Below are 17,500 nucleotides of genomic sequence, written 5' to 3'. Positions count from 1 at the left end.
AATTGTTAGGAAAGGAAAAGATGCTGATTGTTTCCTACCCCTGCCTGACAGTGAAAATGGAAAAGAAGTGGTATAGAAGGTTATGCCAAACTATTAAGGGGTGAATTTTTATTTAAATTAATTGTTTTTTGAGGAATTATGAATATGAATACATAGCGGGTATTAACACAGGACTAAATGTATATACCTTGAAGGTATCTTGATGCAGAATGTTGCCATATGCTTTTTTATTATTGTTTTTGTAAATTTTTGCACTGGAGACGCCCTCGTCGCGAATACCCTGTTAAAGTTTAAAACTGAGTGTCAGGACCGTGGCCATATCACTACGAGGACATAGTCCATGCTGGGAGGGGAGGAGCTATGTTGCTAATTAGTTCTTTGGGCTTTTGCATATGCTATGTTGGTTACTATGCTGTGAGTTTAGAATTCGCGACCTCTTAGCACCCACTGAAGGTATTTGCTGTTATTCTGATTACTATCTCTATTATTGTCGTTATAGTAGTTTGTATCATTAATATACTGTTGTTGGTTTGTATGTATGTGTGTTATATCATCTCAGTGCGAGGGGGGGAGGGGTTGGTGAGAGATGGTTTAGGTTTGTGAAAGGTCATCACGTAGTAATGCCTACCTCTTGCTTTCTTGAGGCAGTCTGTCAACCTTCCTGAGTTGTGTGGAGAAGTGTTTGTGTGACAGTTGCTGACAAGTACAGTATATGTAAATATACATATATATATATACATATATATATATATATATATATATATATATATATATATATATATATATATATATATATATATATATATATATATATATAAATATTTATCTATCATTCAACTAATCGCCCACGTGTCAGAACACAAGCCAGATAATATATATGGTTACTCAAGTATCTCAGCATTGCATTTATGAGGATTCTTTTTCTGTATGACACAATTTTGCTTTTATTTTACCTTTCACTGCATTGTCAACTTTTCCTTTTGAAGATAAGAGGCGAAATATCGTAATGTAGACTAACTTCCACAGTGGTATTTTAAAAGTATAGTTAATGTAAATGATTTTCATCTTATCCAGTATTATTTTCTCTTAATGGTCTTAATTGGTAATTTTTTTATTAATGATGATAGAATAGTTGGCTTAACGCAGCATGCTTATGTTGGGTCTTTATTATGTAAAGCGACAATTATCCGAATTTTCATCAGCTTCTGGTTGACGATATGTTGCAAATAGCTGGAAGAAAGCTTTTATTAAAATATTCTTTCAACACTAGAAATATGTATTTACTCAGTGATTTCTCTCAAGCCAGTTTTATGGGTGCATTAAACTTTTGAAGAAGATTAAACTTTTGTTAATTGAGTTGAGAAGACTAACTTTCAACGATAGAAACTGCAAGAAAGCCAGGCAAAGTGGTCTTATCTAATATATAAAATTGGCAAATATTGGCTGGTCATCTAAAATCCTAAACAATGTAAAATAACTCTGTTAGAATGAAGTTTCTTGAGCTTGCTGTGACTTGTTGAGTAAAAGATGTTGTTTGCTGGCCATTCCCTTGACATAGTTTTTCATACTTTTTACATTAGGCACTTGAGGGCGAGGGGGAAGATATCTAATTTCACTTGAGAATGGATAGGGATTTTTCTAATCTTTTCCAATCCTCCTCTTAACACAGTTCTTAGCCAGGTAGCTCCACAGGTCCAGGTCGGTTGATGACAGTTAATATTAGAAGTTTCCAGATCAAGAGAAAAATAACTGGATTTACAGGAAGAATATCTCCATTTTGCTGAATATGCTGCCATTGTTGTATAAAACAATATCCCGACAAAACCTGTTTGACAGATGCCTGCAGAATCTTTAGCCTCATTATTGGTTATACAAAAGACTAATATATCTCTCGGTGCTATATATCTCAAGTTCAGAGCACGTAATGCATATTCATTAAACAAACGAAAGTACTCATAACTGTATGTGTACTCAAACTAATGTCTTTGTGTTTACAAATAGGTATACACACATAAACTAAATGCTCTTGCTTCAGTAGCCTACTCATGAGCAGATGAAATTTACGAAGGGACTTCTGTGTATTCACAACAAGATTTAGCGGCAAACTTTTATTGACAATAGAAAAGCTTTTACAAAGTTGTGTAGCAAATACTTTTTACTTACAAAAATTACGAAACTTTTCTTATTTTTATGGATAATCATGGATGCTTAGCTAGTTGGCCGAAATGTTGTATTAGCCGAGTCATTTTTCCCTCTGTCCAGTTTTTGCTCTAAGGCACTGTTAGTCTGCTCTTTCTGTCAGAAAGGAACAGACACATTTTGAAGACCACTAGTCGTCCTGTTAATGAAGCTAGCTTCCTGGAAGTAGATTCAAGTGTGCATTTAATAGGGTAAACTTTTGACTACTCAAATGCGTGACCTCTTTTTCTCGGAACCTTGTGAGCTCTGAGACATAGATTTGGTAGGAATCGCATTAACTGACAATATTCCGGGTAGACCAGATAGTTAGTGATGTCAAACCCTGTGATATGCCGAAACCTCTGTTGACAAGTCTTTCTCAAGATATAGGAAAGCAATATCACGCGGGGAACTCGAACCTAAGACTTAGGTTCGAGTTCCATTTTGATGATTCAACGTTAAGATACACTTGACTCTCTTTCACTTATTTTTTCTTTCATCTATTTTTGTCACATATGGGTATTTGATTCTGTAAATCTGTCAATATTCTGTTTTGCTTTTTACTACATACTTATGAAAGCAAATATGGAATAAAGAAAAATCCATTAGCTATATCATTACATTTATACATATTAACAATATTATATTTCCCCTGGCCAAACATATCCTTTCAACTTGACAATATTCAATAAGAATCTAATTGAAATATACGCTTCCGCTCATTCCCATCTTAATACTTAAGCATTATTAGGTGTTTCAGGAAGACAGGAAAAACCTCAAGTGTGTTTGTTCACCTATGTATCGAAAATATACTTTGGCTGGAGAAATATAATTTCATGTCTAGGTCAGATAATAGATTTCATGTATTGAAAGGATGATTTATGTCAACGACTGTAGGAAACCTTGCGCTCTTTGTGGTTTGCAGATTAACTGCCATGATGTTAGTATTTTCTGTTTAATTACGGGTATTCATTTCTTCTATTGTTGGCCAGTTGTCATGATGAACCATTCCTCTTAGTAATCCCACAGGCAACACTCAAATGATGACCAATACAGTGATATCGAGAGTCCAGGTAAAAAAGTCACAGGAAAAAGAGTCACATTAATCTTTCCTGGATAATGACCCCTAAGGGTTTTAACCTGGTATGTATCCACCTTTGCGGCTTGTTTAGTACAAGCCTGTTGGGGATTTCGTAAACATAATCAAAAGACTGTAAATATCATGAAGATAATGACCCCCAAGAAATATTGTGAATTTTTCCTCTGTGACTTTATTATCGGCCACCATAATTTAATGTGACTTTTTTCATAGCCAAAATTGTGACTTTTTTTTCCTGTGACTTTATTACCGGCCACCGATCTCGATGGCCGCTTGTGGAAATGAGTCGGTTAGTGAGTCTAGCGCAAAACCCCGTAGCCGCTTTATATATGTAATACTGTCCGTAGCAAACATCATCATTAACATACATTATAACATTATTATAAATAACTGAAGACTCAAAGAATTGTATCCACTGAGAGTAAAACCTCACAGCATTCAGTACTAAAATTTTTCAATATGGACACTAAAGATTCTTTGGGACTATTATCTTCCCAGAACACTAGAAACTCCTTTCTGCTCCACAGTTAACATGCTTACATGCTGGAGATGATTCGATCAAACAGGGCCATTATTTTTTCACGGTTCTTGGATATTGGCTTTGCTAGATCGTGTGCAGTAGTGTATATTCTTGTCAGCATAACAGGGTAGACATACCAGAGCAGATCATAAATGCTCATAAAACAGGTCTTCAGACTAGTTCCTTAAGTAGTAAAGCACTGAAGGAACTGTTTCCCCTTTTTCTTAGTTCAGTTGTCATATCTATAGTTCACTGACCTGTGTGTTCTAATCACTGACAATCCAGAATATGGATCTGAGGTTTAGATGAGAAGAGGCTAAATGTCGAATTAAAAAGATTGTTCTAATCTGAAGTGCATAGTTTTCCTAGACGTTCATGGTGCAACCACTGCATGTCCCGATTGTGTTAACTACAGCTTAAGTTTGCCGAAGAATTTCTCCAGTGTTTGATGTTCTATTACCCAGTTCATGTCATTGATGATTTCCTTGTCCTTCTCTTTGTGGTTTGGTTCTTTGTCCGCTGGAAAATATGTTCGCGAGTCAAATTTGAAAACCTTAACTTTAGACGACTCCAATTTCTTCAGAGCTTTCGGCACAGGAGACCTCTGAGTGGGCGCATAAGCATCCAGGAAAAACATCTTATCCGTTCCTTTGTCAGTAATACGCAGAAGTTGTTTGTGGATGGTTTTAAACGAACCCGGAAGGTTATCTTGCATGCCTGGTGCTGTGAAGACCAAGAATGTAGTGCTGTCAGTCTTACAGATTTGTTTCAATAGCTTTGCTATCTTTGACACGACTGTCTTGTTTAACTGGGCATCATCATCGTCAAAACCTGCGGAATCTATAATTTTGAGATTGTAGTTCAACCGAAGGGCCTGAATGTGGTTGAAGCAATAAGCTGTCGTCCACGTCGTTTCCTTTTGGTTATCTTTCCCAAACCTGCTAACTAAGTCATCGTCAATGAGCAAACGGAAACTGTCTTGAAATTTTACTCCAAAAATGTGGTTGACGACAGCTGTTGCGACAGTGGTCTTTCCTGACAACTGGTTACCTACGATTATGATAATTTTGTTGGGGTTATCATTGTCTTTGCCTATAGACAGCACTCGAGTTCTATTGACCTGGTCTTTAAAGGTGTCCTTCATGTACAGCTGTCGAAACCCAAAACCGAATCTGTGCCCTCTGGTCTCCGAGAACTGGTTAACTACTCTCAGTCGAGCAATGTCTGCTGGGATGACATAGCCAGCATCAACCTTTCTCACCAGTGACATATTTGATGGTGGTATAGTTTTCAACTCTTGGAAGAAGTCATCTACTCCTGGATAGTCATAGTGGAGGAATATTTGACTTAGAAACTGGTCATCTTCGTCTGAGCTCTGACCTTCGGTGTAGAACGTAAATAAATTATTGTAAGAGATCTTCACTTTTCTAAGACAGCTGATGAATGGCATGTGAGTAGGGGAGTTTGTAACCAGTATCTGTGCAAGTGTCTCTAACTTTTCAAAAGAAAGATTGAGGAGATTGTATGTGTTTATGAAAGGGCGGAAAAAAACGGACGAGGATGGTGCAACAAGATTCACTGCGCTGACTGACGTACTTTTGAATTCCTCTTGTAAAAAACGTTCTAAGTTCATCAGGTTCTAATGTCCGATTCGGCACTGTGAAGACCGCCAAGAGCTGGGACATCTATTAAGATAAGATTAAATGAAAGGAGAGTTTCTTCTGTCACGTTAAAAATATACGCTTTGATCCTAGGGTCCACCTCCAGAACATTGTCATCTATCAGTGCAAGGCGATAGTGGTCATTGACCTGTGTCTGGTAGATGTAATTGACAAAGGCATCTTTCAGGGAGGTTTTGCTAGGGAACGTCATCCCCGAAGAGGAGTACAACCTTATTTAGGTTGCTGTTGCTTTTTCCATGTACCTGCTTGTACACTCGGTCTGTAGTGTCTGACGAAAAAGTCACAGGAAGAGGCATCAGTGAGAGGCCCCCTTCAGTGAAGCCATGGCCAGGCAGATTCACCATTTCGGATCTGGTAAAAGGAGGAAAATGATACATTAATAACTGACCATAGTTCATTTTACTAGTACGGAGGGCTTTACAGAAGAAAGTAAAAGGATTTAGATAGAAAGGAAATTAAATTTAATTGCTGTTACCAGAGTAATTTGGGCTTGCATCAGCACAGTCTCTTGCTCCAAGGAGCAGTCTGTATACTCAAAGTGAACAAAATTTGTTGAAAAATTTGTCCTGTAGGGCAGTAGGAATAAATCAGCATTACGAGTAATGTGCTCATATTTAGCCTACTCGGCCAACATTTTTGAAAGTATCAAGAATGGATTCAAAATTGAATGAATTACCAAATGAATTTGATGACGGAGAAATGACAACAATTCGTCCTCTGCTTTAGGGCGTACAAATGTCTGTTTTATGAAGTTTGAGACAAATAATGGAAACATCGATTTTCTCAAATCAAGTGTTAATCTATACGGCATTTAAGTTCTGTGTCATTTAATTTTAAAACTTTTTTTTCTGTCATATCACCAGCCTATTTTCTTTATTCCTTGCCACACCCTGATTCATATTCGTGTGCTAGTACAGATTGTACTAGTCTAACGTATGATCTAACTCTCTTAAGCGGTCTCATTCTACTCATTTTTAAAACTTTTTCAGGCTGCCCAATATTTTCTTTGCCCCTTTCAGTCTAAACTCCAACTCAAGCGAACCTGTATTACACAGCATTGTTCCTAAATATTTCTGTCTTCTAAGCGCTTTCTCAGCTTATAAGGTTTTAATTTTAACAGGAATTTAATAACAGTCTGTCGAATTATCGACGTGAGACGTAGACACATTCAGAGAACGACACAGTAACATAATAATCAGTAAAAACGGAAAGGTGTATGGTTTAACGCAGTTTGCCTTTGAAAAACGTTTTCTTTTGTTCATCCCTCAGGTTTCATAGAAAACATATCGATACTTAAAATTAACTAATTTTTGATACTCTATATGACATCGAGTCTACAGTAGATGAAAATCATTTGTAAGAATACTGTCAAATGATCTCGATCAACGGCTTTACTTAATTTTATAAGTAGCGGGACAAAGAAGAGAAGGCTTCATCTGGGCCTAGAATTTTGATGTCTACAGTTCATTGAGCTTAAAAACAATGGTATTAAGTGGGTAATATATTCTTCCTCCCTTTTAATATTCTCAACTTTTACTCAGTCTAATTTATCACACACATTTGGAAGTCTATATCGGAGGAAAGAGAAGTTTAGCCTACAGCCAAGTTAGTCAGCCGTTTGTCAGTTGCTGAAAGTAACAGTTATCAAACATATCTAGGCTAGTTTTTGTTAACAACTGCAATAGTCATACCAGGATGAACTATATAGAGCATATTGCTGAGGAAGTTCGGTTTTATCATCCAGAAATTATGCAGGGAAATTAAGTAACAAATATCAGTCTAAAACGAAAGAAGTTGTTACTTTATTACTTTCTAACAATTGTTATTTGTTCACTTGCGCTTTTGTAAAATGCACTACTTCTTCACTTTAATCAGTTTCAGAGATGTCAGGATTTTACGTGGAAATTAGATAGCAAATATGTTTCAATCTAAAATGAAGTAAGTTGTTAATTTATAACAAACGTTATTTATTCGTTTGAGCTTGTGTTAAATACACTACTTCAATCTAATTAATTTTATGGATGTAAGCGTTAGTATGAATGCATTATTCCATAACTTCACTAATGTTTCAGTACAAAAGTAAGAGAGCCTTTTAAGCAGTATCACATTTTTTGTTGGACTTTGCTTTTTTTTGCCTTCTGTAACTAAATTGACGAAATGTGTTTTGCATTCCTTATCCCTGAGACGTCTATTTCATACTGCCTTCTTTTCAGTATTGTTGCACTGATGTTATGGGGGTTCAAAACCCCATTTTGGTAACTGCTTACTCTAGAACACATTTGGGATTAAGTAATGTGTAAGTAATAATGAATTTTCATCTATTATGTTATTTGAGTTCCTATTTTAAAAATGTTGAATGAATATGCGGGAGCATTTACTTTAATACATTGTTTACAAAATCCTAATGGCTTATTTAATGTGCAACCATACTGGATAAAGGTATTGAGAGAGAAATTTAAGGAGTATACCTATACGTGATCCATTCCGTCCAAAAACCTCCCTATTTATCCCACAGTAAACCTTTCATATCCTCATACAACTGCTACTGGTTTTATTTCCTTTTACTACTATCCTATACCCACAAACACTACCTGCTGACCCTATGACTATATTTGTGAATTTTGCATCCTCTTCATAACAGTATTTCTACTTCCGTGTCTCTAACAATAGCTCATTTTATCATCTTTCTCCTGTATGCCTTTCTTCCCTCATTATCAGGATAATTTGTCTTATTCACTTTGATAGACATTTTCTTCCCGTTCTCTCCAGAGTTAACTTCCATCTATCTGAGCTTTCATTTCAATCGATTAGCGATCTAATACACCATCTATGCATGTTTTCACCATTCCTTGCATTAACTTGCTCTTCCATGTATTAAAAATTTTTTTATAAAGATATTCTTTTTTGAGCAGTAAAGTCTTTTACCAAACACAATTCAGTATGAATCTCTGCAGTCGTGTGCTTCAGGAACTCTACAGCTACTTTCAGAGCCACATTTTCCTTTGTAACTTCTATTTGCATTTTAATTACCTAGCGCAACAACCCAACCATAGCCTTCAAACTCACCTAGGGACAAGTTCAGACTCTCCCAATACCTATTCTCTCACTCTCATTTTTTCCATTCCTGGATCATATACGCTCATTATTACAAGTTTTGGTCTAAAATACACAATCTAACCCATACAGTTGGCAGACTAACATATTTACACTTTTTCATTCAACTGCAGTCGTACTTTTATTGTAAAGTGCCGTCCTTTTCCTTGCTCTACAACTTTCAGCTGCCACAGGCACAGCTACTCTTTGCCCTTCCATTCATAGTTGCTCCAGTTAGTAGGTGCCATAATATCCAGCGTTCTCCCCTTAAACCTATTAACTGTCATATATTTCTTCTTTCCTGCACCATATCTACACATAGACAGAACCTCAGGGCTTGGTATTTCATTTTTCTCTTTTTTCTTTCTGTATAATAATGTATAATAATAGTACAGGGTTTGGGGCTACAGACCCCATGCTATAGCTGTTGGTTGGCTTGCACACTATGCAAAGGGCCAAGAATACTATTATTTTCATATTCTGATACAGGAGTTACAGTGCATTTGCTGTTGGCCCTAAGATAAAGAGCCCATCAGCCATTTAGGAAACCTATCCTCCCCCAATGGTTTCACAACCCTCTGCAAGTCTCTGCTCTGCCTCGGGGTAAGGTGGATTAGAATTCTAAGCTTTCTGCACTTCCCAGGGTACTGGGTAGAAAATACTGCTCATGCACTTCCGTCGTATAAATCCCCTTTAATTCTAACACCTCGGCCACATTGTCAATCCAGTAAATACGATCAGATTTTTCTTTGTACCTTCTGCAATAGACTTCTAAATATGACATAATTTTTCCCAATGTAACACCTTTCCTTTTTACACACACACACACACACACACACACACACACACACACACACACACACACACAGATTCTCATACCTTTTCTCATTCCCTTACTTATTTGTCATGATTATCTTCGTTACACCTGTACGTTTACCACTTTTTTAAAACTTTACTTACTACACATGAGGTACACAAACGAAAACTCTCCAGCTTTCACCTTTTTCTCTTCCAATTCTATTCAGAAATCCTTTGCACTTCCTTGGCGAACAGTTGACTCGACAATCCTTTCTCCCATTCTAGTTTTCACTTTTTTGTAAATGCTTTTCTTTGATAACGAATCTCGTACGTCCTTCGTAGCTTCACTAATTGTGTTAGTCATCTATGCACAAATACATGAAAGCAAGCGATTCTTCGTAACAGATGTGCACATTTGCAAACGCATTTAGTGTATGATCATGAGCCAAAGGAAAGGTCTAACTGTGGAATGTAACATTAAAGCCTTTTTCCTATACCACGTCCTTTATATCTCGAAGGACATCGAATTAACGAAAGCAGGCGATTCAGCACTATGTTCTAAGTCACTAAAAGCATTTGGAACTAATTTTATCTTCAATTGGAAGATAAAACATGTACTGAATAGCAGTACGTTTCAGATAAGACTAAACCGCTGTATTGTTATTGTAATTTTATCAGTGCGTTTGATAATGGTTGGGTTAAATATCGTTTGCGTTTGTGGCTCAGATACAAGATAATTATTATTATGATTAAAACGGCGAAGCTTAAAGTTATTATTTCCTTATATGTGTGTGTGTGTGTGTGTGTTGTTATTGCTGCTGCATTCGAGGGTATGTAAAAAATGTCTAAACTTCAGTTACAAGGAAAGCTGATACTAAATCTCTGTTCCTCTTGTTTTTCAAACGGTGTGCAGGTCAGGTTTATTAGAAGTACCGAGGATGACTGGTGGTTCCTTCAGTGTCTGGCAATCTGGGGATGTATTTGTCCTTGCTGGGTGTGCCGGCTCCTCTCAGATTACCAGTTTCATTCCAGAAATAATTTTCTTTTTTTAGGTATACACTTTTCAATATTAATGAGACATGTATATATTGTTCCTGTCATTATTTTCATTAAGTTTGCAAATATTCCTTTATGCTTGTGTTCAATGTTGTTGCTTTTTCTGGCAATATTGAACTTAGTCTTGGTCCATAGAATCGATTACGGAAATGTATTTTATATGGCACAGTCCGTGGATTATATAAGAATAAAACGGACGTGGATATTGCTGCTGTTATTTTGACATCCTTCTTGTTCTGAAACTCTTGTATCTGATTTGCGATTCCTGTTGATTCCAGGGTTTGAGAAGCCCATTTTACTCAAGCGTCATGCCATTCCAAGGCCCCTGGAATGGCTCTCTGTATCAAAGAGGGTTTCTCTGCATCTCATAGATCACTGTATGAGTGTGGATGTCATGAAACACAAGTGGTTAAAGCCTACGAGTATGGAAGACTAATAAATCTTTATGTTTTTTCTGGATATAGGAACCCAGATTTGGATGACTTTTTATGGCTGCTTGCTTACCAGAATGGTAGCAGTCAGGAAGCTGACTCTGGGGTTTGTTTCATTTTCGATGATGATTACAACGCTCATCACACTGAATGGCTGAATTCAGCTGCTGCCATAGATAATCATGGTGCTGCTGGTCTAGATTCTCCACTATTTCTGGTTGTGAACAGTTAAAATATGTACTCACACACCAATCTGGCAAGTGTCTTGACCTTCTATTCACAGATGTTACAGGGATTGTATCTATTGGAGAAGGTTTGCTAGAGGGTTCATCTGATCATTGTCTAATTAAGGTTAATGTGGAGATGGATCAAGTGTTTCTGATGTTAAGTGTTTCTAATGTTAGCTTCTCAAGAAAGGTATAATTGAAATCCCAGGCCAAATGGGATCCTCAAGAGCTCAGTTGGAGCGATGTTTATAGAGGCACAAATATTATTAAGGGTTTTAATGCTCACCTTAAGACTATTATCGAGAGGAGAATTCCCTCTAAAATCCTCAAGTTTTGTCTTAAAGATAAACCGTGGTTTAATGTTGCATATAAGCTTGCCTACCATAAAAACAAGAGGCTTATCACTTGTGGAGGAACAATTGATTGGACATTGGGGTGTAATTTCATTGAGCTTAAAAGTCAGGCTCAGATGGCCTATGAGATATCTGACAGAGGTTATAATAAAGGTATGAAGATCTTGCTCTCCAGTGGTGATGACCATAAGTGGTGGTCTACTCTCAAGTCATCACTCTTTGAGATTATTCAAACATGCCTACCATTGTAGGGCCTGATGGGACTTCTGTATATTGCCTAAGCAGCAGGCAGAACTTTTGGGTCAAGTCTTTGTGAGCAAACCGAATTTTCAGTCCGTGGTGTTGCCTCTGTCATGCTTTCAAGAGATTAAGTTGTGTTCAGTGACCTTCAGGTCCACAGAAGTCAGAACTTTGCTCCTGTCCTTGACAGTTGTGTTTGCTTAGACCCTAATGGGATTTTTCCTATTTAAAAAAAATCTTTTCAGAAGATTCGTTGGATTTCAAGTTTTCCTTCTTTATGGAGGATGGGGGAACATTGCTGCATTACGTAAGGGACTAAGTCCATTCTGATGCCCCTGTGAATATAGGCTGATTTCAGTTACCCCTGTTTTATCTAAGATTTTTGAGAATCTGCTCTTTAAGCATCTACTAACAGCATTACAGTGTTGGTTTTGTAAAGGTCTTGGTACTAGTGTTGCACTTTTGTCAGTATCTACCATCTTGCAGAGTGCTCTCAATGAGGATACAGAGGCCTGCATGATTGGTCTGGATTTTAGTGCAGCCTTTAACCATGTGAATCACAAAGCATCTATCTACAAGTTAAGATTATTGGGAATTGGTGGATTTTTATTAATATTCTAAATGAATTTTTAATAGGTTGAACCCAAAGAGTCTGTGTTGGTGGCCAGTATAGTAGTTTCAGTAATGTCACTTCAGGTGTTCCTCATGGTAGTGTTCTTGGACCTTTGCTATTTATTATCTATGCTATTCTTCTAGCTGTTGTTCCTTCTCTGTGCCTTAGGTCTGTGGCTGCAGTATCCTTGAATAGAGACCTGGCACATTTTAATGAGTGGAGTAGGCTATGGGCATGAAGCTTAACCCCTCTAAAACTAAAAGTAGGAATAGTTAGTTGATCCAGAGCACTTTTGCCTTTGTGTCCTGATTTTTATTTAAATGGTACAGTTGTAAATGTCTGTGACCCTTAAGATTTTATGCGTAACTTTTGATAGAATATTGGCTTCTGAGAAGCAAATATGTAATACTACTTCCTCTGTTTCTCAAACAGTTGGTATCTTACAGAAATGTCTTTGAATATTTCTTAATGAGGCAATTATATGTGTTTTAACTCTTTTTTTTTCTTCTTCCTTGTTTGGAGTGCTGTTCTCAAGTGTGGTCTTCAGGTGATGACTCTTATCTCAAACTCTTGGATAGAGTTACGTCATCAGTCAAGTTTATTTTGTCGCTTCTTACTGGTGACTTGTGGCATGGACGTAAAGTGAGTTCACCATGTTTGCTGCATAAAATGTACCAGGAAACATCCTCTACACTCTTCTTTGCCTGACCTAGCCGATTTTGCATGCAACATTTAGGCAGGCTGCTGCTGAAAACCGTGTGTCGTGTTCTAGCCTCAGGAGTTTGATCATGGTTACAAATAAAAAGTGGAATAGTTTCCATTGTGCAGATGTGGAATCTTTGGATCTCCAAATATTTAAGCAAAGAGCAAATTTATTTGTGCTCCCTGCTGACATCTCCTGAATTTCAGGTGTATTAGGCTTATTTTCTATTCCCTCATATGTATTTATCTATCACCTTTTCCTATAACTTGTCTCTCTCTGCAGGCTGATTTCCCTTTAGAGCCCTTGTAGGTTTGTAGTCTTTTGACTCTATCCATTAGCATTTTCAGCTGAAGATTTCAAGAAAGAAAGAAAAGTCACTGTAAAATTCAAGAAACTTGTTAAAACATTCTGAAGATTCTCAGTACTGTTCAAATAGAAAACCGCCTATGCAGTACAGGGACACAAAGGGATCTCAACCACTGGTCTCAATTGTGTGTCAGTCATGCCACATTCACGTCAGAGCTTGCCACAGCCGCCCTCTCACCCTTCCAAAACTGTTGTGAATGCAATAGGAGTTCATTGGGTGTTGTAGAGAAAAGCCTCCTATTCATCCTTTACCATACTACCTCCCCATCAACCCTTATCCTGTCATTATTCTTACTTTTTAGTGGATTATTCATATATTTCTAACTACCAACAGCACAATTATAACTACAGTATGCAAACATTTATCAGTTTTTTATAAATTAGTTTTCTCTCTTGTCCCCTGTGTCGCAATTTGAATTTCATTAGGCCGTTTCCTTATTTTGACTTGCATCGGTGAAATGTGATTCATACATCAAATACCAAATAAATACCTAAATAAGAGGAATTCTAGGTCATGTATTGTGTAACTGATATGCCTGAATGCAATTGTTTAATAGAATCATTGATAAGAGATTAGATACCAATGTATTTTATTTATGGTTGTCCTGGTTTTCAGTATCTATTTTGTAGAGATGTAGAGGGGGTAGCTTAGCTTATTTTAATATTTTCAACCTCATTATTTTTTTCTATCTGTTTTGTACTTATATCTATGACCAATAGTGGCATTGAAAGAAGTCAGCAAAGAATAATGATCTTTTTTATTGTTGTTTAATCCCAGCACACCGGCACAAAAACACATCAGCAAAGCCAACTTCCCTCAAATATTATCGTCCATTACACGGATTCTCCTTTTGCATAGGTCACACTTTCATGAGTTCACACTCACAATATTGACAACTTATCCAGACGTTCCCTCCAGCGTCAACTTTCATTTCTCTCTTAATAACAAAATATATCATCAGCACACGAACTAAAACAGTAGAAAGTGGTTACACTAGTAAATGGGAAAGTAACCAGTTTTCTAGAATACCACAGTATTTCATGTTCATCCTTGCATACAGATGTGGACGACTGGCACACACCTTGTGGTGAGAGTGAATAGTGGGGTAATAATAAGATACTCTTAGATTGCAGCTTAATTAGCTTTGTATGGTTAAACCATAAAATCTCACTTTATTCACCCATCTGCCAACCCTGCACAATACATGGCCAAGGTCAGTCATTATCTGTGGTGGGGTAAACCCTGCCAGTTTCAATAACTGATCCTTACAAGCTGAGTTAGATCAGGTCATGATGTGACCTCTTGTAATTTGCTGCAAAATGTTCAGTGGGGTAACATTCATTATGGATGCCCACTGCTTTATGGAGTGTGGTACTACCAGTTGCCCCAAAATTGCCACAGCCTTGGCCTGGCCTTGAACAGTTCATGAGATAACCAACTGGATTCCATTGCAAAATGTCCATTAGTGCTCACATACCGTGAATACTTGCCTGCCAGTGGTTTTCTGTGGTGGCACGCCCCTGTCAGTTGGCTGAAAGGTACCTGTTGCACCCCTGAATTAATTCAGATTAACTTATGAGGTGACCTTTTTGAATCTGTTGCTTTACTAGTTTTGTTGAGATGGGACTTCTGTGGACATGATTCTGTATGCTCTCTATGAAATCTTCAAACTGTGAGATTGGTAAATAGGTTGTCTGTGTCCACAAATCCTGTTGACAAATAGGATGTCTGCGTCCAGAGACGCTATTGGTAAATAGGCTGTCTGTGTCCAGAGATGCTATTGGCAAATGCGGTGCCTGCATCCAGAGATACCATTTACAGCTGTCTGCATCCAGGGATGCTACTGGCAAATACGTTTCTGCATCCAGAGATGCTATTGGTAAATAGGCTGTCTGCATCCAGGGATGCTACTGGCAAATACGGTGTCTGCATCCGGAGATGCTATTGGAAAATAGGGTGTCTGTATCCAGAGATACCATTGGTAAATAGGCTGTCTAAGTCCATAGATGTTGTTTTAGTTACCTGAAGGGAGGACCTCATAGAGAGCTCTTGTTGGGTGCAGTGGGTTAACGTGTTTTTGGAGCCTTAGCTATCCTTTTGTCTGGTATGTCACTTGAGATATTATGGGTGTCAATGAGTTGACATCTTCATGGGATTTAACAGTCCCATTTCAGCATGCATCTTGATCCGTTGTTGCCAACCACCTTACGAGACGTGGCATCCTGCTGTTGGCTGTCTACTTTGGTTGTTATATCACTTGCTCTTCTCTTCTGTGTGTGTCAGTAGGGTCCTTGTCTAGACTCTCGAACTGAGTCGTGTCTTTGAGGATATCGACCATATTTATGTACCATGTTATGTATATATATATATATATATATATATATATATATATATATATATATATATATATATATATATATATATATATATATATATATATATATATATATATATATATATATATATATATATATATATATATATAATGTGTGCTTATGTATATGCATGGGTGTGTCAAGTTGATAAGTATTCGTATAAGTCACTGCATAAACCATACCTTCTTTTTGCTGTAGATTGCTGTATGCACTGTAAGTTAATCTGCTATACAGAAGACAGGCTGTCATTAAATTCCGTTTTGACGGCTGTAATCCGTTGCAAATGTAATCAGCAGAAAGGGAATATTAGATAATAAGGGGTAATTAATCGATGTAAGACCTAGAGATAAGATATAGTTACTCAGGCCTTAAACTTCGTTATTAGACAACCCGATTTACCGATGCACTAATCCATATTAATTATAACTGAAGTGAAATTACTATATATTTTTTCTTTAAAATATCCGATATAGCAAAGATTATATTTATTTTTTCTTTAAGCCCAATTCACCATCGAGAATTTGGGGAACCTTATAGTAAGTAAATGACTCATATTTTTTTATAACATTATCATTTTTAAAATTCCAAATAAAACAGTATCAGAAAAATCCAGTTCATGAACATTTATTTGTCCATGCGATAAATTAAAATAGGCATTTCAAAGCAGAGTTTCGGCACGGTTAAGAGGAAGAATCTCACAAATGCCTTAAAGGACCCAAATCGTATGAGAGGCGGGTTTTCTTTCTCTTCATGCATATGTTAATTACCAGCTCGGATCAGGTCATTTGAGAGGATCTCGTTGAAATGAGTAATTATCGTACTTCGCCAGAGCTCGCTCTTTTTCCTCTCCTACTTTTTCCTCTTTCTTTTTTTTTTCGTCTTTCGCGAGAGTGAAAAGGAAGGGAAAAAGAGAAAGAGAGAGAGAGGATGAGAAAAAAAAAATTCAAGAGAAGTTTTATGGAGGGGAATTTTACGAGAACTCTTTTATTTTCTGCTTCTTTTAATTCTACCATTGTGTGTGTTTGAATGAAATGTTTTCATTTTTACAACACTTTGGTGACAAGTTTTTTTTTTTTTTTTTTAACTTTTTCATAACCACTCATCATCACCGAAAGAGAAAACTCCCGTTAAAAAAAAAAAAAGAATGACGATAAAACTTTGAGCGTGGATGATGTCTTCATAGCGATTATCTCCCGAACGTAAATAGATTTTTCCCTTCCTTTTTTTTTTGATGGCAACTCCCTCGAAAATAGATAAATTCTGGCGGGAACTTTCCCGCGTATTTGGCATGTCGGAGGGATTTGGCGGGAGCTGTTCTGATGAGCTGCGCGCCACCCCATTGATATGTAAATCACAGAAAACCATCAATTGACATGCTAATGATCACCCCTTTATCATGGAGGCGCACGCTCGCACGCCCTCGTGTACGTATCGGTGTACGTATTGCACACACCTATCGTGCACCTTCGAGCAAACAGGCCGCGTACAGTAATAAGAAATGTGCATAAATATAAGTTATTATTCTTCGGCATATGAGACATCCCTGACTGATATTACGTAACTCAATGAAAATTAAAACGATCTTCTTAGTCTAATGTACAGTACTCCTGGGCTTCAGACAGGATGGAAGTAGTACGTAGTAAAGTTTTCCATCGAGTGGAACGGACGAGAGTTGTAAAAGTTAATCATACTATAACCTAATTATCAATTCTGGGCTTTGATTCACTCTAGATCATTCACAGATAAGTCCCGATGGGTTCATTCA

General features: G+C 37.2%; 1 protein-coding gene across 2 annotated transcripts in view; it reads right to left on the bottom strand.

The window, feature by feature from the left end:
* Positions 1–2,093: 2,093 nt before the first annotated feature.
* The window catches only part of LOC136833692 (uncharacterized), an 84,221-nt gene continuing 68,814 nt past the window's right edge, over positions 2,094–17,500 (bottom strand). The window contains exons 1-3 of one of the 2 annotated variants that reach the window (XM_067095885.1): positions 9,573–9,938; positions 4,186–5,830; positions 2,094–3,189 (exon numbers count right to left, since the gene is read on the bottom strand). In XM_067095885.1, the coding sequence (XP_066951986.1) occupies positions 4,207–5,430 (1,224 nt within the window). In that variant the 5' untranslated portion in view covers positions 5,431–5,830; positions 9,573–9,938 and the 3' untranslated portion in view covers positions 2,094–3,189; positions 4,186–4,206. Of the gene's footprint in view, positions 3,190–4,185; positions 5,831–9,572; positions 9,939–17,500 lie in introns of those variants that run through there. The other variant, XM_067095886.1, reaches the window with a different exon arrangement.

This window comes from Macrobrachium rosenbergii, chromosome 52 (assembly GCF_040412425.1).
Source record: "Macrobrachium rosenbergii isolate ZJJX-2024 chromosome 52, ASM4041242v1, whole genome shotgun sequence".
NCBI classification, from domain to species: Eukaryota; Metazoa; Arthropoda; class Malacostraca; order Decapoda; family Palaemonidae; genus Macrobrachium; species Macrobrachium rosenbergii.
The sequence above is the reverse complement of the archived record's forward strand: the minus strand, read 5'-3'. Positions and strand labels throughout refer to the sequence as shown.